The following is a 27,990-nucleotide window of genomic DNA, read 5'->3' as shown; positions in this document are numbered from 1 at the left end:
AAATTTTATGAAGTTCCGTAATATTTTGTAAGTTTCTTAATGTTCAGTATTAATTGTTATGATTTTGCAGCCACAACCCTTTTCGTTAAAAAATTATTTTCCACCGAATACTGTGATTAGAGAGTGGTGTGAATTTTATCCGATAAGTAATGCTGTTATTTTGCCATTTGGATTTATTTACATTCTGTGAAAGGTTAAATTTTGTGAAGTTCCTAATGTTCAGTTTATTTTAAGATTTTATCAAACTTTCAATTGTGCTCATTTAATCTGTATGTATACTCAAATCGAACAATAGCGAAGCACTGCCGATTCTGCTAGAATTGCGCGCTTATTGAGAATATTATATTATTATTTATTTAAATAACGTTTTAAAGTATAATTAAAAAATATACATTGTGCAAATTTGTAAGATACAGTATTGAAGTGAGTATTTTACATGAATTTTAATGATGTATACACATCATTCATTGTGCATTCAATAACAATCAACTTAACCTACAAATTTAAATTGTCAGTTCTCATTTGATTCTATGCAACTTATGAAGTATTGAACGGCTCTTTGAAAATAAAAATGTCAATTTGTAAAATAAATATAGTTTAAAGTATATTTAAAAAATTGAAGTTATTATTCTTGTAGCTGATTAATTTTATAAAAAAATTCTAAAATGGTTTTTAATTTACAATTATCTAAAATTTGATAAAATAGATGTTAAAATAAAGAATGAGAAAAATGATAAAAATTTCTACCAAAATTTTAACTACGTTGCTTTTTTTACAGTGCTTTAATTTTTTATTAATTGATTAATTAAGTTATCACACGGTTATGAAACTTCAAAATTATTAAATTAAAAAAAAAAAATGTAGGAGGAACTTTTTTAAAATGATCTTAAGTGAAAATTAGAAGTAACGTGGATGAAAATTTATTAATTACACTAATTATTAATTTTACGACGTTTCGATTTTTAAATTCAATTTTCGTCAGACATCTCAATATTTAGTGAAAATAAATATTAACGTAGTATGGTTAATCAATAAATAAATATTAACATAATTAATCAATAAACCCATTACAATAATACAACCATCACAAACTGATAACAGTCATATTAATGAAATATCGTTCAAATTCCTGCTAATTTTAACTTAAATAAGTTACTTCTATTTATGTGTTGTGCATTTATTACAGAACAATGCCACGTCAGGACAACGTTTGTTTCTAATAACGTTGTTTGTCCTCTAGTATATATATATGGAAAAAGAAAGAGACAAAATTACATTTTAAGTGACTGTACATTCGTACTCCTCACACCTCAAAACATAAAGAAAATCCAATTTCACCCCTCAATCCCACCGTGCTAAAGAAAGTAATACCGTACTTTTCTTCGAAAATTCGGTAAAAATAAATATTCTATTTATTAAGTCGGTAAAAATAATATTCAATTCTTTAGATTTCTAAATTTTGAATTTGGCTACTTAAAAAAGCCGAAATTTAAGGTATAATTTAATATTATTTGTGTTTTTATTTTTAAATTTAATTAAATTTATTTTTTTAAATTATTTTATATTACTTTTGATTTTTCTGGTTATTATAGAATAATAAAGGATTGACATCAAGTCAAAGAAAATATGACCACTCAAGGGACAAATTCGTTGGATCAGGGGACCTTGAAATGTAGACATTGTACAATAATCCATCTGAAAACTTTTAAATGTATGTCGGCCTCTTATTTCACTTCGTATCTCAAAAGGGATAATTAAAAAACAGAATAAAATAAAATTGCATACCGATAACAAAAATAATTATTAAAATTTTAATAAAAGTTCATGCTAAATATCAAACTATTCGGTACCAATTTTAAATTATTTCAGTTGAGGCATTAATTGTTCATAAAAGTTAACATTTTACACTCGAAGCGTTTGTGTAGGCTCTTTTCTATGTGATGGAGCTGCAGTGTGGGAGGATGTAGTTATTAACCTCGGTCCTGAAAGCGGACTAGAGTTAAAACAGAGGGTATGTTTTCATTAGAGGCTTATTAAATTTGTGAATCTGTTTCTTAATTCTTAAGTAAATCAAGAGGAGTTTGAGAAAATTATATTATTGGACAAAATTGTCGTTATTGTGATCAACACGTTTTTCTTGGTGTGAGGACAGTATTTTTGGTGTTTAAAGATTCAATCAAGTAAGTAATGATCTGTGTGCGTAGTCTAACTTATGTTAGATATAGGAAGAGTATTTCTGTAAAACCTCCGGTGTTAGAGGAAGGCGCGGGGATCGCGCTTCCGCTAATCGGTTAATTTTATAGTTGATAGGTGGTCGTGGTTAGAAGAGGCCATACAAAGGCGATAGTAGGTTTGTATATAACTGACGGAAATCTTTATCGAGGCACTTGCGTCGGTAGCATCCTGACAGAAGCCAAATTGATGACTGTGTTGTGTTATCAAGTTTAGAGGGTCTAAAAGACCACCTCTGGTAAAACCCATCAGGGCTAGGAATGGAGATGGTGTTGGGGTAACCGGGATCGTCACAAAGCGAGTGTCTTCCCCTTTTTACCTACCTATTACACTCTGTGTAATGATTCGAATCAATCGAACAAAAAATATTACAAAAATAATAGAATTTAATTTACGTTTAATAAGAAATATGAAATAATTTTAAAAACTTTTGTTTAAAAATGGTGGGCTTCCCGTTGGGACTGCGTGTGAGGCTAAAGTGGTGAGGTATGCGAGCACCCTGTGGGAGGCTAGACCAATCATGATTGGTCATCTGAACCAAAAAGGTGCAATGGGGTGCTCTTATAATATCTCTGCAAACAATCGTGCGATTTTTAAAATTCAAACGTGGTATTTGTAAATAGGTTGCTTTCAAATTTTCAGGATACATTCGTATTATACCATGGAAGGTTTAAGGCCCAAGCTCCCTTCAAAGTTAAAATATTAAAATTATTCATTATTTCTTCACTCCCAATGATGGTGAAGTAGTAAATTAATATTCATTAAGAATAATAAAGTAATCCTTTTTCTTCATTGTTATATTCTGCCTCTATGGCAAAGAAATAAGTAAGGCCCGTGGCCCCGGGAGACCCCGAGGAGCCCCTCAGTTGGCTCCGGAGTTCGTCTGGGCCGACCTGGACCCCGAGGATTCAGGTTCTGGCTAGAAGGGCTAGCTAGTATATAAATAAACGGGTTGTAGTGTGATACTCATATTTTAATACATTTATTAGTATTATTCATGTATCATGTTTGTTTGTTTGTTTGTTTATACATACGTGTTGTGTGTGTGTGTGTGTGTGTGTGTGATGCTTACCAGATTTATGTAAGGTTTGAAAGTTTATAAAACAAAATAGTGTAATTAAATTGTTCTGATGGAGAAGAGCGTCATATACGAGTGTATTTTTTAAAGACATTCATTTGTGCCACGTTCCACTCTTTATAGTTGCATGCATATACAAATATTTTTCAATTTTTTTGTTACTGCTAAAATGGGATTAATTCCTGTTTAAAATTGTTTTAATTTAATTGCTAATTTCATTAATATTATATAATATTGTTATACTTCAAAAAAAATAACTTGTTTGAAAGGGTTTTTTTTAAAAAAATTATTGTTCATATAGCACTCTAGAGTGCTATATGAACTATAGTTTGATTATTAATAAAACAAATTTAAAAAAATAAAAAATAAATAAACTATCTAAGAAGCACATCCAATTCATATGTTATTTTATTTTATTTTACCGCCAATGCAGCTAGATTTTATATGAAAAAATTTGGTCATATCAAAAATTGGGTATCGGGTTTTTTTCAAATCGTTACGTTTTAGGATCCAACTAGTTCATGTAAACAAAAAAAAAAAAAAACATATCTATGTGTGTCGAATTCCTTTTGCCCTTATACATAAAGATTGACCGAACCGATTTTCTTCAGATTTGGCTCAAACATTTCTATATAAACCGGGCATTGATCATATTAATTTTTTTTTTAAATTAAAATTAAAGCAGCCTTGGAACCTATATAAAATTCCGGACTCAAAATGTGAAGAAATTTTTTTCATAAGATATTTTTTATTTTTTCAATATTTTTAAACAATTCTCTTTCAATTTTTTTTTATTAGGCATCGCTTCATTATTTCTAATCTATGTTAAAGTTTAATAACTTAAATTTTTCCACAGAGTAAGGAAGCTTCTAAAATCAAACATTTTTGTATTCAAAATTTGGAAATTTTAATGCTAAATCTTTTTTTGGTAATCATCATAATCAATAAAAAAGCCCCCTTGGTAGGTTAAGCCTATATTGGGAGCCAATAAAAGACTGCCAAATTTTTAAAAATTGGAACAAATATATTTTTGTTTTTTCGGTCACAAATTAGTTTATAAAACTAATTTTGGTGAATATTAGTACTAATAAGTATTTTTAATACAGCAAAATTTTGTAAGAACATATAATAACTTTTAAGACTATTTTATTTTACAATTTCATAGAATTTTTACGATTTTATTTTTTTACAACTTTGTTTTAGTTTTTTTATTAATTTTTTATTTTTCAATGTTTTTTTTTTAAATTTTTTTCTGAATTTACAGTACTACTTTTTTGACCAGCGTAGCCGGGAAAGTCATGCAATACTTTGCCAGCTTTTTTATTTTCCCGGTTATTATAGTACAGAATACTAAAATATAGGTAATATGGCTTGGGTGTTCTTAGTTTCTTATTTTTAGGTAGATTTCATAAGAAAGCTACCTAAAAACTATTGTAATGAGTACCATGATTCGACTTCCGAAAAATTTCGACATATCTTTGCGTTTCACATCCACCAGACCCCAAAACCATCGTCAGCCCAAAATGTTTTTGCATCCATTTATATATATATATATATATATATATATATATATATATATATATATATTTAACTTTCTTGTGGACTCGATAACTGCCGTAATTTTGCGCCAACCACTTTCAAACTGTTCCTTAAAAATAACTCGTTCCAAAATCTCGGTTGAGTTTCTTAACAGCCAAAATCGGCAAAATCGGACCACGGGGGTAAAAATGGTGGGCTTTTTCGAAAAAAACAAAATATCGCTATAACTTATTAAGAAATGTATCGAATTCATTTAACGTTCCTACTATTCTTTGGATAAGGGCCTAAAACTTACCATTGGCCCAGGGGGTGAAAAAATGGGGTTTCGAAGACAGAAAAAATCTTATCTCCCTTAATAGGCACAGTTTCGAATCGGTTTAAAGTGGTCGTTCCTCTAAACATTCTTAAAACTTTTGTCTGAAACAAGTTTTGACAACCTTTGCGATAAGGTATGACCAAAATGTTCCTGGAATTATAAGAAGATGGGGCTTGTCGTACGCCAAGCATGTAAGACTTTTTTTCATATACAACCATTGTTGTATTTAGAAAATTAAAATTTTTTCAAACTTTAAAATGGAAATCTTTTTTATCCCCTACTTAGCATTAGTGAAATCTACCTCCGCCATCTCTGGTGCCGAAACGGATCTTTTATGTTCCCTTGAGTACAATTTGTTTTTATAAATCGGTACTAATTTTGTGTATTACATATCCAATTATGGATGTAACATAATAATGAAATTTCGTACTTCGTGTAAATGTGGTGTTGATACTATTAATTATTTTCAAAATCGGATAATGGTTTAGAGTGTTCCTTTTTAATTTATTACTGTTTCCATGAAACGGATTCATATTGTTAAAATTTTCAATTTTGGGTTATTTTTGTAGACAATTATTAGTATCGATGAAGAATCTTTTGTAAATTTTCGTTGTTCTGAAATTAAAAAAAATTGGACAAAACTGTGAGGAGTAGAGTTTTCGGTCCCATGATTATTATTCACTTTGTGTGATTTGATGAAAAACTTGGTTTCATAAAGTTACATGATTTTAAATTTTAAAAGAATCATTATTTCATGATTTCTCACGAAATCATGATTTTTTTATTCATATTTATTAATAACATAAAAAAAAATGTTGAAAAACTTGTCCATTCTCTCGAATCAAATGCCTTCACCCTTCCACCAAATTAAAAAAATCAGATATGTGCACAAGATTTCCTTGTACGCCTATTAAATTACCTATACAGACGTTTAAAAGTACATAAAATTTATTTTCGTTAATAACTTCTGTTTTTTTTTCATATTTTTGTTTTTCTATTGTTTTTATTTATTTATTATTTATTGTAATTTTTATTTTCATTAATTAAAATTTTATTGGCTATAACTCTGAAACCAATGAAAATAAATACCACTTATTACATATATATATATATATATATCGTAGAAAAGCTATCAATTAGGTCTTATTACTGCAGTTAAGAAAAACTCCAAAATCCAAATTCTTGTGGATTTTGGGCTTTTTCGGGACATGATTTTTTTGAAAATGTCAATATACTACAGCTAATCGTTTCTGAATTATGCAAGATACATACGTTCTTACAGAAGTCACGCCGAAACTAGTCAAAATCGATTCAGGGATGGTAAAAATGGATATTTCCGTTGAAATCTGGAAACCGAAACTTTTCGTGATCACTATATTACTTTACTTCGTACAAGGAAGTAAAAATGATCAATATATTTTTTTATTTTTTTTTTGTCTGATTTATGTACTTTCTTTTTATTGGTACAGTAGCATTATCGCTACAGCCGAAAAAGTAAAAATTCGATAAGACGTCCGTGTTTAAGGAATTAATTAACAGATAATCGGACAAAAAATTATTCTTAAACAAAGCTTAACAGTTGTTCGATAGGGATATACCGAAGGCCTTTCATGACCGCGATCAGATTTTTAGAATGTAATTTTAGGTGGAAGAAGAAGTATTGTACATACGTTTTATTTTTTTAAGAATACGTGGGTATTAGTGCCCACGTATTTAAAAAAATAATAATTAGATTTATTTTAAAATAAAATTAAAGAAACAGATTTTAATAAATAAATTTAAATAAGTGGGTATGAATGAATGCTGCTAAAATTAGTTTAAAATCTCATTACTTTATCATGCATTAGGTGAACACAAAAATAGTTATAACATTATGATGGTAAAGAGCTGAGTTAAAGCCATTTTATATGGAAATAATTTATCTAACTGGTTTTATGAAGTTTTTGAAGTTTGTTTTACCATTTTACTTTCCAATTTAGATAGCGGTATAACAGAGCTATAGTTCTAGAAGGGAAAGTATTGTAATCGGTCCAATTTGGACATACACGGTTTAAATTATTAAACACGTTTTTACAATAAATAATAATTCAGTAATACCAATAAAAATAAAAAAATAAAAAATGAAAAAATCAGAATTTATTAGTGAAATAAAATTTTATGTACTTTTCATTTAAAAAAAAAATGTGTATATGTAATTTAATAAGCGTACGCAAACTAGGAAGTCACGTAGTGTCCATATAAGATCTTTTATTGTAATCAAGACCGCTTTAAAAACAGATTTTTTATAGTTAACTTTGACTTCCACTTCGAAGTTTGCGCAAAAAGTAACAAACATGGTCGTGTGAGGTATAAATTTATATATTTTCAAGAGCGCTGAAAACTATTTTAATATTTAAAGTTGTCGAAATAGAAACTTTTTTTTAGTAATACCAGATTTGAAATTTGCAGTTTTAACCTGAAAACAATATTATTGTCTTGTTATTATAACGTGGGATTTTTTCAGTATGTCATTGATATATTTATTATTTTTTATTTGTAAATGCCGTGTCATGAAAGTCTTACAACTGTGTTGTCAGTTTTTTTTATTAGATGTATTTATTTTAAAACCTCTCTCGTATCGTCCTCTATCAATGCTCTTAATATTTTTCTGTGTTATCACATTTTAGATCTTTATTGTTTTTTCCCATCTATGTTCGCTGCCGTAAACCGTTACATTCCTTATAAAAAAATATTTTTAAGTTTTCCTAATTTGTAGATCTTTCTTTGTTATCAATAAATATATTTTCTACTAAAAGTTCTGTCTGTTCCTGCAAGTATGCTTTCGATTTATTTTTTTTTATTTCTTCCATCCTTTCTAACTTTATTACATTAAAAAAAAAATTCCTGATGAGATAAATTGAGCTCTTCTACTTTTTTACTTCTCTTTGCCATCCTTTCATCGTCTTAGTTTTATTATCGTTTACTTTAAAATTGAATTTCTACCGGTAGCAATAAATTTTTACCGTTCGTTGTTTCATTAAAATCATTTCTATTAAACATATCGTTCGCTAATCTTTGCTTTAATATTTTTCCCTTTATTATTTATCCTATTACAAGTTTTAATTACTTTTATTCTTCTATCTATATACTAATTAAAATGAAAGAAGAAAAGTTAATCTTTCCGTTAGCTTCTTTTAGTACTCTAACTTTCACTTTCTTCATTTTCAATTGTATAAATTGTAAATAATTATTTTTCTTCAATTCTTTATTAATATATATTTCTTTTATAATTGTATTTATTTAAGAAATTTGAAATATTATCGATAAAAAACTTTAAAAAAATAATGTTTCCATAAAAATATTGTATGCTTTGATTGTCCAAAATACTATTAAACTTTTTTTAAGGTATTGATTAAAAAAAACTTCAAAAGATATTTACTAACATTTACTTTCTATAAATTTTTTTCCTTAAATGGTGGAGCATAATTTGATCAGTTAACTTACTAGAGAGGCCAGCACGTTCGAAGTTAAAGGTAGTTTAATTATCATTAAGATGCATCTGGATTCATTAAGTTATAAATTTTTTTCGTAATTATGCAAAATACGTATGAATTCACAATAGATGAAAAAAGCGGTAATAGACGTTTCCTGAAAAAATCTCAAAAATTTTAATCGTTCAGAAACTGGAAACAGAAATATTATTTGCTCTTTTTACTTCCTTGTACGACGTAAAGAAAGTATTGAGATCGCGAAAAATTTTGGTTTTCAGATATCAACAGAAATATCCATTTTGACTATCCCTGAATCCATTTTGAGTAGGTTCAACATGACGTCTTAACGAACGTATCTATGTACGTACGTACGTATCTCGCGTAACTCAAAACGATTAGCCGTAGGATGCTGAAATTTTGGATTTAGGACTGTTGTAACATCTAGTTGTACACCTCCCCTTTTTATTGCAATCGACTGGACCAAAAGTTTCCAAAAGAGCCCAAAATCCAAAAAAAATTGAATTTTGGAGTTTTTCTTAATTGCAGTAATAAGTCTTCATTGAGAGCTTTTCAACGATATATCATATAAGTGGTACTTATTTTCATTGGTTCCAGAGTTATAGCGAAATTAAATTTTAATTAATGAAATATTTGCATCATATAAGGGGGTGACACATCAGTCGAATCAGACGTCATCTCCTTTTTTTAACTTCTTTTTTAATTTAAATATATTGATTGATTAACATTTATTAACCTCTGTAAAAAAATTACGATAAATAATAGTTTAATAATAACAATAAAAAAAATATTATGAAAAAATATTACAAGTTATTAATGAAATAAAATTTTATATACTTTTCATTTAAAAAAAATTGTATATGTAATTTAATTGGCGTTCAAGGAAGTCATGAGGTGCCCACATCAGATTTTTTTTACATACCCTCAGGTTCACCCGATAAGCTTTTGATGTATTATATAATTTCTAAGTTAATTTAAAAATATTTACTTTTCCCAGTTAATTACATTATATTGTAATGTTTTGCTTGTAATATCCACAGAATTCTGTTACTTTTCAGATTCTTAAAGAGCAATAAATTTCCTATAAGATTCTCCTTAAAAAAATACGAACCTAAATCCTTTTTTTGTTTTTTTAATTTTTGTTTCTCGATTTTCTCATAATATTCCAAGATCCTGTGAAAAGTACTTTAACCAAACGTATAAGGTGACTGTTCAGTGCCAAAAATGTCTCATAAATTACCAGTAATTATAAACATACAGAGGAAAGTAAAGAGATAACTATTTTCTTTTGCCTTTCTTCATCGGGCTTAATCTACGATTACTTGACAGCTCGCAAGCGCATAGAAATAGAGCTTACAAGTGACACCTACTGTAGACTCTATTCTTCACATGTACTGGCTGTATAACGTCATTACTCTTAAATAAATCATCTTCTGCCCGATATAGTTCACAGAATATGAATAACCATTTGTTATTAACGAATAATAAAAATTATAAAAATATTGCAAAAGCAATATTCAAATTGTGCTCTCATAACTTGCCTTGAGGCAAGTCCCTTGCATCATGTGTTTCACAATTAAGTTCCTGGTGCTCACATTTTTACTTTAAAAAAAATATAATTTTTTTCCGGCCTCTTTTTTGTATCTTCTAGCTCTATTTTAGTCAATCTTTCTTCTCTTAATAGACTTTCTCGGGTTGAATTGTTTTGAATAAACTTTGTTCCCATTCGTTTTCAAACATTCATTTTTTTATATTTCGATCGTTCTGTTTAATTTTTACAATCTCCTACGTGTTCACGATTCAAATGCCTCCAGCCTTTCTTTTTCTTATCGTCCGTGTTTCATATTCCATACAGAAATAAATTTAACATACAACACACTTCTGATCTTCCTTCATAATAACTGTTCCTTCCTGTTGTACGCTTCCATAGCCTTAATAAAAGGACATAAAGTCCGTCTGAATCGAACTGATGTGCCATCCTCTTATATGATCCAAATGTTTTCTTAATTAAAACTTCATTTGGCTATAATTTTGAAACCAACGAAAACAAGTACCACTTAATGATATATCGTTGAAAAGCTCTCAGTGAGGTATTATTACTGCAGTTAAAAGTAAAAAATTCAATTTTTTTTATTTTGGGCTTTTTTGGAAACTTTTGGTCCAGTCGAGGCTATGGAAGTGTTATTGTTTTTTATTTTGTTTTATCTTTTTACAGTTTTCTGATAACATTGAACCTTGATGCTGGTTTACTTGTTTAACTCTTCCTTCTTTTATGGAGATATTCATCTGATTATTACATTCTAACCCAATTACTTTTATTTTTCTGAAATTCAGTATTAAAAACGTATTTTTTCATAGTGTATTTTTAGTTTAACTTTGAAATTATCTTTGGATTACCCTTTCTTTTATCTTTTAAGAATAGTGCATTATTTTTTATTTCACTTTTAACATATAATTTTTATATTTTTGTTCCATTATTAATGATTTTTGGTAGGTTTCATACGAAAGCTACCTATTTTAATGGGTACCATGATTCGACTTACAAAGAACTTCGAGATATATTCGCGTTTCACATCCCCCAGACTCCAAAACCGCCGTCAGATCAAAAGTTTTATATCTTCTTGTGGAAGATAGAAGTTTCACTTTCTTGTAGAAAGTGATTTTGCGCCAACCACTTTGAAATAGATACATAAAATATAATGACCCAAAATCTCGGTCGAGTTCGTTAATAGGGAAAATCGGACAATGGAAGTGGAAATAGAGGGGCTTTTTCGAAAAAAACAAATTATTTCTATTAAGTAAAATATCAAATTCGTTTAAAGTTGCTACTATTCTTTGGATAAGGGCCTAAAACCTATCTAAGTAAAGTTTTTTGATATCACAAACCATTGGTCCAGGGATGGAAAAATGGGGTTTCAAAGACAAAAATTCATACTTCTCTTAATAGGCACAGAATCGAGTCTGTTTAAAGTATCTTGCTGGAATTGTAAGAAGGCTTGTTGTATACTAAACATGTGAACTTTTTTTACATGCAACCATTTTATTGAATTTTTTTTTAGATGGAAATCTTTTATCCACTACTTAGCACTGGTGAAGTATCTACCTCCGCTTCCGGCGTGCCGAAAGGAAGTTTTTTAAATTTGTCTAATTTATTTTAATAATTTTTTTTAAATCCGTTTTTAGTTGTTCTTATTCGATACTACACTGGATAAAGTACAATTTAGATTTTTCAGCTTAGAAAAAAAACGACGGTAGTTTCAACTACCATCCACTATTTATTTTTTTTCAAATCGTCGAATATTCATTTTCACTCTGACGCTCCAGATACGAATCGGTCAGTATGAATGTTGTATGAAAATCGGTATAGTCCTTCGGAAGAACAAAGGAATTTACAACGGGTAGTTGATTTTCGGGTGTAAAATATTCTCAGTTTAATTTACAAGGAATGCAAACTTTTCATACAGATAGAAATATAATTATCATTATTAAAATAAATTACTGTAATTATGATAAATAGAAAAAAACACCACAACGTAAACTAAAAAAGAAAAAAAGCACATCTGTCAGAGAGAAAAAATAATCTAATTATATTGTATGTTTATATATCATCATTTGTGATGGTGATGATGACGACGTGAAGGTGCTGGTAAGAATCGTTGGAGAAGTTATAGGACGAGTAGCGAAGGGTAATTTAAGTAAAGAGATTTTGATAATTTCATTTTAGTTTGCCATGAGTCGCCTTCGTTGCTCTTAAGTCATCTCGTTTTGTGTACACAGAGCAGGAATGAAATTAGTGTGCATGTTGTCGGTCGGTGAGGGAGAAAGTGGTACTGCTGTACCGCCCGAAAGAGTTAACAAGTACGTATTTCTCTTCTCACCCTTATCCTTATTTACTTACACATATATATGCGTAATAATTCCGGTCATCGTCGGTCATCCGGTGGCAGCGATGGCGGTGGAATTTACAAACAGATAAACTTTTCTACCCCCTTTCCGTTATTTCGACTGGCGTTTGCGAAACTTAATTCTAATTATTAATTAATATATTTAACTCGTTACCTAAGGAGAAAGAGATGTGGACTCTTTGATGCCGTATTTAATTCTACGTTAAAGAGAAAGATAGCGAAACGTCGGAATATAGCAGAAAAGTTTTCTTGTCCTACGCGATGCTTGAAAAGTTTATCAGTTAATTATTAAGTCGATCCAATAAATAATATTAATTTAATATTCTTCTTTTATTTTTTTATTATATTTTTATAGAAATAAAACGATCGTTTATTTAATGTTTTTTCTTTATTTTTTAAATAATTTCTAATAAAATCTAATCTTAAACTATTTCTAATAAAATAATTTCTAACAAATTGAATTAAAATTATTTTATATTTTATCCATCGTTTTTATCCCTATTTTAAACCTAATCTCAAAACTTTTATCGCATTTTTCTTTTATTGCTTGTTTTGTTTGATCCATGTGTATTTAATTATTAGTGATTGTTAAAAAAAAAGTTATTAACCTTGAAGTAGAAATAGCCTTGAAGTTGAAGTAGAAGTAGCCACAATTTATTATTATCTGAATTGAATATATTTATGTTTTTTTTTTGTCTTTTTTATCTGAATAGGGTACTTCTTTTCAGTACTGAATAAACCTAATGCATACATCTCATTTTACCAAATTTTGTAGCTCAAAGATCTCCAAAACTACTTGATCAATTTCATTGAAATTTATATATGCTGTAGTAGTATAACTGAAATTGGGCATGTGAAACTTTAATGAAGATTGCTTGCGTTGTTCTTGAGTTACGCTCAATTTAAACTCAAAAAAATTTAAGCTGGACAAGTTAGAAGCTTAATTCGTTATAATGCAGCAAGTTGAAATGTAGTAAGAAAATAAAATAACGAAAGCTCGGTCTTCTTGTGCAGAACTGCCCAAGATTTTTACTTCCTTGTACTACAAGGAAGTATTGTAATCGCGAAAAAGTTCGGTTTTCGGATTTCAACGGAAATATCGATTTTGATCTTACCTGAATCCATTTTGACTAGTTTCGGCGTGACGTCTGTACGTACGTATGTATCTCGCTTAACTCAAAAACGATTAGCCATATGATGTTGAAATTTTGAATTTAGAATTGTTGTAACGTCTAGTTGTGCACCTCCCCTTTTGATTGCGATCGTCATTCTTACGTTCCGTTCTGTTCCTGTTTACATAAAGAAACATTCGGTTCGATGTAGTGATATCTATTGAAATAGGTTATGGCCCGAAACCCACCGGGATGGTCTAGTGGTAAACGCGTCTTCCCAAATCAGGTGATTTTGAAGTCGAAAGTTCCAGCGTTCAAGTCCTAGTAAAGTTAGTTATTTTTACACGGATTTGAATACTAGCTCGTGGATACCGGTGTTCTTTGGTAGTTGGGTTTCAATAAATCACACATCTCCGGAATGGTCAAACTGAGACTATACAAGACTCTACACTTCATTTACACTCATACATATCATCCTCATTCATCCTTTGAAGTATTATCTGAAAGGTTCCAGAGGCTAAACAGGAAAAAAGGAGGTTATGGCCCGATATCGTTTGAAAACGAGTGGCGAAATATTTTTTTTTTTTAAATAACCATTTTAATATAATATCCTTAACAATCGGAATTTTGTCGTAGTTATTTTTTTATTAAACAGTTATAGAAAAATTTCGGTAGCATAATGATGTATCTAACTGTTTTATAGAATAATTTCTTTTTTTAATTTTTTAGAGATATTCTCCACCAAAAGAATATTAATGCTTTTTCTTATCAAAATTTTATATAACATAGATATATTTCTGGGAATATGCATTTTACCGACTTTTCAAAAAAAGTAAGGTATTTCTTTTGGTTGCATAACGGATGTGGGGAAGATGGTAAAAATGATTTGTTTTTATATTTTGAGGTATGAAAAGTACGAAAATTGGGGTCTTCTTGTATATATAAGCCTGTATATAAATTTCTGTGGCCAGTAAATCTCTAAAACTACTCGATCAATTTCATTGAAATTCAGTTATGCCGTATTAAGAATATTTGAAGTTGTGCATGAAAACATTTCAAAAAGATTGATTGTTTCGTTTTCCAGTTACGCTCAATTTAATGTCAAAATAATTTGAGGGGGTAAGTTAGAAGCATAATTCATTATAATGCTGCAAACTGGAACGTGCAAAGAAAATAAAATAACAAAAAGTCGGCCTTCTTGCGCAGAACTGCCCAAGATCTTTTTAAAAATATTTAATAATAATAATAATAATTCTTTATTCCATAATACATATACAATAAAGAATGTTTTTACAATATACAGTAACATATAACTATGATAACTGAAAAATATAAAATTAACATTAATAAACTAATTTACAAAATTTCTCTTAAGTTAATTAAAATCACAATATCCTTAATTTTGTTTTTAATTACTACTACATTTAAACTAATTTAATTAATTAAACATAGCGTTAAATGAATTTTTGAGATAACTATTAAGATACTGTGATTTAAGTAAGAGAATTGAACAGATCTTGATTGCCGATTTAAGGGTACTGATTACTTTACAAACAAATATTTACTTTTAACTGGTATATTTATGTATACATATAGTTTAAATATTTTTCAAAGCGGACAATGACAAATTCTTCGCAGTAAAAAGACTACGACAGCCTTTATTTATTTTTTTTTTATTAATATTTTTTGTTTTACAATCTGAATAACCATCAAATTTAAACTTTAAATTTGTAAACGTTTCTTAAGAGTTTTTAATGGTTTTTTCCAGTTATCATTTAGCTTACATATTTACAAAAAAAAAAAAAAAATACGATGCAATAATTTGCACATAAAGATAAAATAAAATAATTCTATTAAGCTCTGACTAAGAATTGTAACGAGGAATTCAAAATGCTGTAAGATAATTTGATTAGTCCCTTTCAAGAGCTTCTCTTGACGATCATCATGATGACGTTGACAGGAAAGACACACAGACGCACCACCCTAAACGCTGCTCTACAAGTACTACCCTACGCTTATTTCATCTAACCCCTCATGTATCCAGCCGATTTTAGCACCGGGTGGGTAAGGGTGGCGACGAATTGTCAGCGTGGGGTAAAAGTTACGGAACAGATGTCATCATCTTTTCTGTTACTATTTCTTATACTCGGCTTCGTTCCGACTGTACTTCAACTCTTCAAAATAGAGTTGTAGTAATCTCTCCGGTGAAATATATATTTCAGCCTTCGGCTAACATGAATCCTAGAGTATGTTCTTCGACTCGTGTAACTAACCACTCCGTATTATTTCACTTCATTTATTTCACTTATCCCCTATGCTATCGAATTTGAAACACGAATTTAACAGTTCTACCCTTTATTCGTTCAAACAGCGTATCTCATTATCACCAAAACTACTTCAACCTTGAGGGTTTATAGAAGTACCGACCCCTCGTGAAATTGTCAGCAAACACAGTTGTTAAACTTTTATTAATTAACGGTAAATTCTCCTGTTTCTTTTCAACGCGAGAATGAAAACTGTGAAATTTCAAAATATTGATTTTTTTCGATAAATCATCTGTTTTCAATATCCTTCTAACAGTTTTACCTTTGACTCGTGATGGATCCTTGAAGTTAAAAATTGTAAAAGAATTTTTTTGTTGTAGATTTTAGGGTTTTAGGGATTAAGTTTTAGGGTCCAATTAATTCATCTAGAGTTTGATATATGAAGTTATATATATATATAGTTAGCACATATATATGTGCTTAAATATGCGTGTCGCACTAGTTTTGATCTTATATCTCAGGATTGACCGAACCTATTTTCTTCAAATATTTCTGTGTATATATATATATATATATATATATATATATACACGAGGCATTGATTATATTAATTTTTTTCAAAATTCTATTGTGGGGATATAGCGAATAAACAATTTCGATTTTCTTTAGAGCCATTTTAGAGAAAATTATTGAAACATATGTGTTACCTACAAGAAATATATAAATAATATTAATTTCTTTTTTCCAAAAAATCAACTTCCTACCTCATAAAGTCGAATTTCCGTATATGTTTTTTTTTCTTTTGCTCTATTTTCCTCAAGTTTATACTTCATATATATATATATATATATATATATATATATATATATATATATATATATATATATATATATGAGAGAGAGAGAGAGAGAGAGAGAGAGAGAGAGAGATAGAGAGAGGTATGAAGTATAATTTATTTTAAATTGTATACCCCGGGACTAAAATGCACAAAAGTTTACTTAACTATATATATATAAATAAAATTCCTTTAATTTTTATTATTAAAAAACATATTTTATTTTTTTTTTGTATCACTAAAGGGTTATTAAAATTAAAGTAGCTTTGGCACCTATATTATATTCACGATCCAAAATGAGAAGCAATGTTTTTCATTACTTTTATAAAAATTGTACTTTATTTTTTCATTATTAAACAATTATCTTTTAAATTATTATTTTTTTGTTAGTGATTACTTCTTTATAAATACATTTTTCGTAAATTTACCCAACCGAGTAAGAAACCTCTAAAATCAAAAATTTATTTATTCCAAATATGGGAATATTGGTGCTTAAATCTTATTTTGGAAATCATCATAATCAATATAAAAAGATCCTCTTGATATTTGGGCTCCCAAGTTTAAAAAAATAAAAATAATTTTATTTTCGATCTCAAATTAGTTTGTAAAACTAATTTTTGTAAATATTAGTTATTATAAGTCTTTTTAATATGGCAAAATTGTGTAAAAAACATAATAATTTTTTGAACCTATTTTATTTCCAAATTTTTTATAATTTTATTTTTTAACAATTTTGTTTTATTTTATTATATTTTTAAAATTTTTCCTATTTGACGAAATTTTCCCGGCCGTATCGCGTTGTTTTATGTTTTCCCATTTCTCCAAATTTTTTATTTTTATTTTTTTTTTATCTTATTAAAATTTTTCTGCCAATCTGAACAATAATTACTTTCTTTTCGATGTATTGTGTGATCTCTTTTCTATCGGTTCTTTTACATGATCTGATTTCTTTTCCTGTAACATAACGATGATTTAGCAAACGTGATATTTTAGCTTTTTTATTCGACTTTTAATCTACGACAAATTTTTTTTTGAACGATTTAATGATTGGCGAGGAAGTTTTGAACACAATAGTTTTCTGTAAGTTGACCCGTTTCTTAATTCATTCTAAAGTATAACCTAAAGACTAACACTCGGTAATATGTAGCGATACTAATCTGATTTTCAATGCAGTTTTCCCTTTTAAATATATAGATTGATCTACGAGTTTTGCTATTATTCTAACCTTACGGCGCAATCTTTTTGTTAAACTTATTTATGCTCAATTACTTGTCATACGATCAGTTTCTTCGGCATCTGAACTATAATATTTAATTAATTTTATTTAATTTGCTTTACATAAACGGTCATTCAACAAATTTTTTTAATGGCAGATGGTAAATTCCATTCAAATTTCTAACCCTTTCAACTTGAGCCGCAAACCTTTGAAAAGTCAATCTTTTCTAACGCTTATTTAATATTCTTTCGAGCACAGAATTCGCTTTTGCGGCACAACCCATCTTTTTATTATTATTTATTATAGTGCAAAATGTCTCAGGTAGTAAATTATAAAGCAATATTACAAAATAGCGTTGAGTTATGACGATCTTATCTCTATTTTAGACTTTAGCAAATGGTATTTTACTGAAAAAATTTACTTTATAATAGTAGGAAAAGAGTTGTCAAACTGTGGTTTGAAATGTTGTTGCGATAGCGAATAAATAAAACAAAAGTATGTATTTGTCGACGAGGCTATCGACATTAGTAAAGAAAATTAAAGCAATGAGAGATGTGAATCCAAGAAAGCATCCTGATCGTACTGTCTTTTAGAGGTAGATATGGCCGTAGTTTAAACACCAATAAAGTTATTAATTATAAAATACTGTGGTAACTTTTACACCCTGTTAGAAAATGGAACTAAAATTTTATCTAAAACGTAAATTTAGATTTTGTTCCATCGGTTAATGAGAAAACGTATCATTTTCTTTTTAAAATGAATTAATTTTTGCAAGAGTTTTATCTAAATCGTAATTTAGATTTTGTTCCATCGGTTAATACGTATCATTTTCTTTTAATTTTAAATTTGATATATATATATATATATATATATATACGGTGTTCTTTATATATATATATATATATATATATATATATATATATATATATATATATATATAAAAACAACACCGTATGTGTACTTCAGTATTTATTACCTCTTCTTGCTTAATCGTTTTTACTCGTTTGTTATGACTTTTTTTTTTGTAATAAAAATCTTTTATTTATAATTTTATTTTTTCTTAGGTGCGGAAGGAGCTTTTAAAAAATTGAAAAATGAACCACTAGCAGGGGGTGGCGGACCATCCCCTACCGTTCACACTCCTACAACAGCCTCTTGTCCCACACCTGCTCGTAGAAGACATCGAACTACTTTCACTCAGGTAATCTAACTTTTCTTTTTTAATTTTATTTATATTACATTTTTTATTTATAATTTACCATTAATAGTTATATTATGGACTTAATATGAATAAAATCATTTTTTATTTCATTACCATGTTTTGTATGATATTTTTATTTAATTAATAGTAAAATTGTTTATATTTATGGATAATTGCATTAAAATGGAGTAATATTGTTTAGAATAAAAAAAACCACGAGACAGCCGAAAGCTTATGAAACAAATAGGATCCAACTATTAATAAATAGGATATTTTGTGCTGTAAACACTACTAGTCAATTAGTCGAAGGCTATTTTATCGATAAATTATTCAGTAAATTCATTATTAGTTTATTAGGTTTTGTATTAAAATTTAATTAATACTGTATGTTAATAAAACAATAATTGTCTATAAATATGCCTTCTATCTTTAATAAACAGATATAATAATTTTGTTGTCTGTTTTAATACGGTATTTTATCGATGAATTATCTATAAAATTTAATTTCCCAATCGTCACTGGATTATTTATTGTCAAAAAAAAACAATAAATATTCCAATATTTTTTATTGGAATTCCGATATTCCAATATTTTTTATATTTATTTTAATATTTTTTTTTATTTTTAAAAATTGGTGTTGCTTTTATGCAGCAATATATATACAAATTAAAAATTATTTGATCGATGATAGGTTGGTTAACGACTCTAATTTTAAAACAAAAACGGAAGTATATGTCGACGTAAATATATTGACGTAAGTTCCGATCTTCTTTCGTGTTTCAATTTGTTAAATTTTTATCGTTTACAAAAAACATATGTACATGGAAGCAAAAGTTTACGTAACCCGTATGGAATAAAACACACATAGAAAACAATCTGTGGAAAAAGTTTATAAGTTTTAAGAAAGAAAGTAATATTAAATAATTTTATAACTTACAGTAATTTTGTTCCAATAAATGTTCGAAATACCCTCCATTTGCTTCTATACAGGAATAAACACGTTTCTTCATGCTAGTAGCCACTTTTAGGTATATTTCATAAGAAAGCTACCTGTTGTAATAGGTACTATGATTCAACTTCCGGAAAATTTTGATATATCTTCGCGTTTCACATCAACCAGATCCCAAAACCACCGTCAGCGCAAACGTTTATATATATATATTTGACTTTCTTGTAGACACGATAACTCCCAATCACTTGCGCCAATCACTTTCAAATTGAAAGTGATTGACGCAAAATTACGCACATAAAGTACATACAAAGAACATAAAGTATAATGACCCAAAATCTCGGTCGAGTTTGTTAATGGGAAAATCGGACTGTGAGGGTGGAAATGGGTTTTTTTTTCGAAAAAAAACAAAATATAGCTATAACTTTCTTATTAAGTAAAATATCGAACTCGTTTAAAGTTTCTACTATTCTTTAGATAAGTGCCTAAAACTTATCTCAGTAAAGTTCTTTAATATCACCAACCGTTGGCTAACCGTTGGGTATGATTGTTTTGAAGAAAAAAAATCATATCTCCTTTAATAGGAATAGTATCGAATCGGTTTAAAGTGTTTGTTAGTCTTCTAAACATTGCTTAAAACTTTTGTCTGAAACAAGTTTTGATATGACCAACCCTTACAGCAAGGGATGACCAAAATAATGTTGGAATTGTAAGAAGATGGGGCTTGTTGTATACTAAACATGTGAAACTTTTTTCATATGCAACCATTGTCGTATTGAGTAAATTTGAAGTTTTTCTTAACTTTTAGGAGGAAATCTTTTTTATCCCCTACTCAGCATCGATGAAATCTACCTCCGCCTTCCGATGTACTGAAGAGGATTTTTTTAATGATTACAGAGCTGATATGGGATATTTCGAGTTCAATGTTCCGTTTAAGTTGTGCCAGGATTATCTTTGAACACCCTTTCTTTTAAATAAGCCCGAAGAGCCGGTCTCCGTGGTGCGAGTGTAGCGTCTCGGCCTTTCTTCCGGAGGTCCCGGGTTCGAATCCCGGTCAGGCATGGCAGTTTTATACGCTACAAAAATTATCATTCATCTCATCCTCTGAAGCAATACTTAACGGTGGTCCCGGAGGTTAAAAAAAACAATAATAAACTTGTAGAACACACGTAGCAGTAACATTGTAACATTGTTTTATTCGCTTGTGGACTGTTGCATCGTCTTGCTGCAATAAGCAATCGCGTTTATGTTTCTCTAACAGCGTTATGAAGTCACTTATAATCTATTGGTAGCGTTCAGATGTTACCGTTTCCGCGAAAAATATTGGATCTACTATTCTCTTCCGTGGAATCGTGTACCAAACTTCAATCTTTTCTGAACATAATGTAGTTCGTGAAAAATATGAGGCTTCACTGCACTCCAATATCGATTGTTCCAATTGTTTACGTAGCCGCTAAGATCAAACTACGCTTCTTCATTAAAGAAAATATCATCCAAAATCCGAAAATTGCCGCGAACAAAACGCGTAAACCGTTTTCGATAATTAAGTATTTTTCTGTGATCGGGTACTCGCAATTCCTTCACGATGTGAATACGATATGGACGTGATTTTACTTTCTTTATAGCTTTGTAGATATTCCCGTATTACATTCAAAACTCTTGAAATAGCCTACTCCTTGACTTTTGAGATAATCGTTTAAACGATGCATAGACACGTTATAAAGATTTGTCACTTAAAGCTGTTGGTCATCCGGAATCGTATTCGTTCATCAATACTCTCTTGGTTTTTCTAAAACGAGCGACGATGCGTGAAATTTTTCACTTACCGGGCACGTTTGACTTAGAAAAAGTTACAATGAAGTCTTCCTAACGACTTAAAAACTATTGAAATTTCTAATAATTCTCTAGATTAAATGTACTTTGAAACTAATAAAACGAACGATAGTTATAGCATGGCTGCCACTGAAAGACAGAATAAGAAGAAATTGATGATTATTCCATTGTTGTGTGTACGTTGCTTTTGTTTTTTTGTACTGCGAATGATTTTCCGAAGTGGCCAAACTGACCAACAATTTCTGAGAATTGGATCAAAAGGTGGATGAAGAAAAAGAACCGAATTTAACTCGAACAAATTTGGTAACTGAGCTCAGTTTTGGGACAAATTCAACACTAATAGTCAAATAACAAATTTCATTAAGCGGTATAAATTACGATATAAAGCAGGAATGAAGACGCGAAGTTAGAATATTCAGCAACACGAACTTTTTTTTAAAGATCACGAGATTAATTTCTTCAATTATATTCAAGAAATATATTTTATTAATTAACAGGAAACTATTAATTATATTAGTGTTAATTATATAATTAGTGTATATAATTAGTGTTAATTATTATATCTGTGTTTTTCATGCTTTTTTGTATTTTTTCTTTTTTCTTTTTTTGTGTTACTAATCCATCAGCTATTTTAGTCCATTCTATTTAGGTTTTTTCTTTTTTTTTTACGTCTGTTTTCACTGTTTACTTTAATTTAAGCGTCTATCTGAATTCCTTTAAGTTCGTTAAATAAAGTGGTAGGTGTAAGGAAGAGCCATGTCCAACTCTCCATTAAATTTGTCGTGGATCGACTCGCAACAGTTACTAGTTATTTCGATAGAGTTAGTAAAGTCTGCTCAGATCTCGGAAAGCAAGGTACAGTCGACAGCAATGTACGAAATGTATTTACGTATTTTCAACGTAGATTACAAAATACTTTATTCGTTAAACTCGTTTCATCCGTTTAGAAATTACAGTCACATTTACTTTTATTACTCATTTAGGTTATTTTTACTTATTTCTATTAAAAATTAGTCTTCAAGTACGTGTAAAATAGCGTAATGAGAGTAAGTGTATTTTTAATTTGGTAAAAATGAAAGTGATGGAAAATTTTTACGCAATTTTTGTTTTTCTCCTATTATGAAGATGTAATCATTTTTTTATATTTTTACTAAAATAACCGTTATTTAGTTAATAGAAATTGCTGAAGTGTAAATTCCTTAATGTAGAATAAACGCTTGCTTTTTCTGTTTGTGCGTTTTATTTGTTATTAAAGGTTTTATTATTAGTGTTGTATTAAGAACATGTTTTCCTCTTACCTAAATTTATATAATCAAAGGAATTACAATTATTGTTATTTATAACACTCTCAAATCTAATATAATCTTTTTTTTTTTGTTTTGATTTAAAAACCTCTAACGCAACCAGTCCGGCAGTTAATCTCGTTCTCCTCAGGATGTCGTGGCAACAGCCTGCTCTCACCGTCTAGCCCTCTGTAGAGGCATCCTACTGAGGTCTCCCTAACGTCATCAGGACACGCCGACTTTCTCTTCTGGATAACCAGTCCAACCCTCAGCTGGAGAGCTGCCCTTCCCGTCCCTAACATACCAAGCACCAGGTGTGTGTTTCGCACATCTGGTGTTTACCCCACGCGATCCATCCTCTCACATTTTGAGGGTCTCCCATACCATCATCGGGGAGCTCCGACCCCCCACTCTTGCCTCTGGATTGATCAGAACACCCTAGGCGTGAGGGTCTACCTCCCTAGCTATAAATGTCGCTACGCTTCGTCCCAGGCTTCATTATTTTAGTAGATCCCCACATAAAAGCAATAGATCCCCTCACCACAAGATTACACTACAGTCAGCCTACACCCCACACGGTGTACTCTGATTCCTTCATCCGCAGGATCAGAGAAACCATTCTTACAACCGTCTTCCACTAATCGGCACCTAGAGCATGTAGGCTACTGTGTCCTCCGCCGTCATCCGTCCTAGGCTTGCTCGTGCCTTGATCTCGTCCCATCTGGAGCACTCATAAAATGTGTGCTCCATATTATCCACTAGTCCACAATAAATACAATCAGGGAATTCCCTTCTCCGAAACCTGTAGAAGTAGGATCCGAATCCTCCGTGATCAAATAGGAACTCAAACAGGAAATCAACGTTCTCATGCTTCCTCACCAGCTACTCATTCAGCCTTGGAATCATCCGACGGGTCCAAGCTCTCGTATTCGCGGTATCCCACCTCTCCTGCCAATCCTGAAGTAGGAGGGCCGCAGAATAGGCAGCGACATTTCCTCATAGATTCGCTTCAACTGTAGAGCCCTCAGTCGAACTGGCAGGATCCGCCAAGACTCCTGCAGCCTCCTCCGACACCGTTCTTATGCCTCGATGATTTTGATCGCGGCCCTTCTCTGAAGCAAGGCCAGCCTTTGTTCATTCCTTTTGACGTCTAAGGCCTCACACCACACCGGTATTGCGTAGAATATCACGAAGGTGGCCGCCGCCATTTATAGCCTTTGTTTCGCCATTTTCGGTCCTTAATATAAACATGACTCGAACGAAAGCTAATATTGTATTAACTTGAACGTAGAACATCGTTGAAAATATTAAATCGAGACGTAAATGGGAAGAAGCCTAGAGGAAGACCGAGAAAAGATATCGAAAATTTTAAAATGAGGAGAAAGTATAAAGGGAATGAAAGAGAAACGGAGTAGACAAAACAACGTCCAAATGGTACATAACACTATTCCACCATTTATTTGTTAGAATAAAACATAAAAAGGCAAATAAATTAATAGTATTTTTAATTATAACCAGCTACATATTGTGTTGTAATTTTCTCATATTTTCACATATTTTCTCCGTAGTTGTTAAAGAAAAGAAAATTGTGAAATAAAAATTAAGTAAAACAAAATACAAAATTGTGTAATTATCAGGATTGTCACGAACTGCTTGAAGGAGAAAAATTTCTGTTCGGCTCCCTTTCTAGATATACAGCAACCATCCGATAAGGTATGGATGGTCTGCTGTACAAACTAAAAACAAATGTACCTCAATCTTTTTATTTAATACTGCGTAGTTACTTGAACAGATGCTTTTCCCAGCTTAAATACAAGGAGTTAGCTGCATTCTTTGATACTTCTTCGGATGTTCCTCTGGGCTCAGTGCTGGGCTCTACCTTCTATTCCATCTTTATTGCGGACCTTCTACTCACATTCATTACCACTATTGCGTCGTTTTTTGACGATATGGCAATCGTAGCTGTCGATGATGATTCAACTCGAGCCTCGACTAAGTTGCAATCTCGATTAGTCCTTTTAGCTCTGAGTGGTTGAAGAAATGGAAAATGAAAGTCAATCAAGCAAAATCAATACGAATGGCATTCGCGATGAAAAGAGGTGACTGCCCAGGAATTCGTTTAGGTTTAGGATACATCCCGTGAGCTGAAAGTGTATGGTATTTAGGCATTCATCTGGATCGTCGTCTAACATGGAAGGTTCATATTAAAAAAAAAGAGAAAAACTAGATATCAAATTTACAGAGCTGTACTGATTATTAGGCAGAAAATCACAATTATCCCAATCTAACAAGCTATTTCTGTACAGAGTGTTTCTAAAACTGGTTTGGACATTAGGAATCTAACTCTGGTTATGGCGAGTACCAGAAATATAGCGATTATTTAGCAATTTCAGAATAAATTTGTGAGATGCAATTCACAGGTACCATGTTAGAGTAATAATCCAATAGAAAATCCAAAAATAAAACGATTCAAAATTACAATTTTCAATTAATATTAAATAATCAGATGTTTCACCAAATCTGATGTGGACACTACATCACTTCCTGGTACGCCTATTAAATTACATATACACCTTTTTTTAAAAGTACATAAAGAATTTTTTCACTAATAACGTCTGATTTTTTTTAAATTGTTTTTATTAAATAATTATTTATTGTAAAACTATTTTTCAATCACGGGTTAATAATTGTCAATATATTAATAAAAAAAACAAATAAATTCTAAAAAAGTTAAAAAAATAAAAAAGGAGATGAAGTTTGATTCGAACCGATGTACCTTCCCCTTAAAGATCCTAAATATTTCATTAATTAAAATTTTATTTGGCTATAACTTTGAAACCAATGAAAATCAGTACCACTTATGATATATATTTGAAAAGCTCTCAATGAGGGCTTATTACTGCAGTTAAAAAAAGTCCAAAATCAATTTTTTTTTTGGATTTGGGCTTTTTTGGACACTTTAGGTCCAGTCGATTGTAATAAAAAGGGGTAGTTGTTACAACAGTCATAAATCAAAAATTATAAAATTCTACAGCTAATCGTTTTTGAGTTATGTGAGATACATACGTACGTACAGACATCACGCTGAAACTAGTAAAAATGGATTCAGAGGTGGACAAAATGGATATTTCCGTTGAAATCTGAAAATCGAAATTTTTTGCAATTCAGTAAGTAAAACAGGAAAATGCATATAGATGCCGAAGAGGATTAAATACACTATTGGCCTTCGCTCCCCAATCATCTCTTCTAAAAAAACCTTCAGATATTTTGATACACGAATCGAATGCCTAAATATATGAAAAACATTAAAATACGTTATTGTGTTTTAAAACTCCTTTGACTGCTTTCTTTAAAAAAGCACGTTTTTCGTTCAAAAAGCAACATTGTTTTCGTTTAATTCAAAATGTAAAGACTGACTTATTTAATCGCACGTTTTCAAAGTTTATGTATTGTGAGAGCCGTAAAAACATTTTGATATTAAAGGTTTGACCCCATGTTCTCTCTTTTTTCTGTTTAGCCTTGGGAACTACCGTAAGGTATTACTTCAGAAGATGAATGAGGATGATATGTATGAATGTAAATGAAGTACAGTATTGCACCGTCTCAGGTCGACCGTTCCTGAGATGTGTAGTTAATTGAAACCCAACCACTAAAGATGCCAGTGCTTTTTTTTTATTGAAATTAAACCTACGGCTATTCCTAATTTTTTCAATAAGGGCAAACCAAATCTATACTAGCCACTCTTTGATAGATGTTGCCATTAATTGAACCGCAATAATTCCAAATTTAATTGTACCTTGAATTTCTTTCTATATCCTTGTATATATATTTATATATATATATATAGGATAATACTTACAATATATTAATTTTTGTTTACAGTAGTTAAAACATTTTTATAGGAAATATGTGAAATTTAACTTAAATCCTGCTAGATGTATAATCTTAGATATATACCTTAAAAAAATGTATTGATTTTTAACAATGAATGTTGTTTCAGGAGCAGTTAGCGGAACTCGAAGCGGCTTTCGCAAAATCCCATTATCCAGATATCTATTGTCGGGAAGAATTAGCTAGAACGACCAAACTAAATGAAGCACGGATACAGGCAATAATTATTTACTTTTATACATAATTAATTAATAAATAATAATTTAATAAGGATCAATTATTTTTAGAAGCTGTACTCGAATTTAGAATTCCCGTTTATGGGCGAAATTTCCTTCATTTGTAATGTAAGTTTTGTTACCGTATATTAAAATATAGAAAATTAATTACCCTTAGAAACAAACTGAATCCTTTTTGATGATTGACATTTTGGAATGTAATTAGTTCACAAAGAATTTTTATTACCGCTATCGCGGAATCTGAATTTTTTACAGGAGAAATTAAAAAAAATCTAAATTAGCTAAATATACATATAAGACATCCATTACAGAAGAAAAACAGCACCATAATTGATATGTAGAAGTTACATTTTGGTACCGAATGGAACTAGTTTCAAAATAATTTATTAATGGCGGGGTTGTACGATAATTTTTGTAAATAAATAAAATATTAAATCGTCTTATATTTTATAATATTTTAATAAAAAATTTCACATTCATTTACAGTACTCGTTGTCTCATAATTTTTTTTTTAAACATTAAAGTATTGGTAGGAAAATAAGTTAATGAAAATGTAAGCGTTTATACACAGAAGACGGATGTACTTAAGGAATGCGCTCTACAAAGCACAAT

General features: G+C 30.0%; 1 protein-coding gene across 1 annotated transcript in view; it reads left to right on the top strand.

Moving 5' to 3' along the window:
• The window catches only part of LOC142331677 (homeobox protein unc-42-like), a 67,430-nt gene extending 40,044 nt beyond the window's left edge, over window positions 1–27,386 (top strand). The window contains exons 2-3 of the mRNA XM_075377706.1: window positions 19,050–19,186; window positions 27,252–27,386. Of these exons, the coding sequence (XP_075233821.1) occupies window positions 19,050–19,186; window positions 27,252–27,386 (272 nt within the window). The remainder of the gene's footprint in view (window positions 1–19,049; window positions 19,187–27,251) is intronic.
• Window positions 27,387–27,990: the final 604 nt, after the last annotated feature.

This window comes from Lycorma delicatula, chromosome 10 (assembly GCF_047948215.1).
Source record: "Lycorma delicatula isolate Av1 chromosome 10, ASM4794821v1, whole genome shotgun sequence".
NCBI classification, from domain to species: domain Eukaryota; kingdom Metazoa; phylum Arthropoda; class Insecta; order Hemiptera; family Fulgoridae; genus Lycorma; species Lycorma delicatula.
This window is presented reverse-complemented; position numbering and strand designations above follow the sequence as displayed.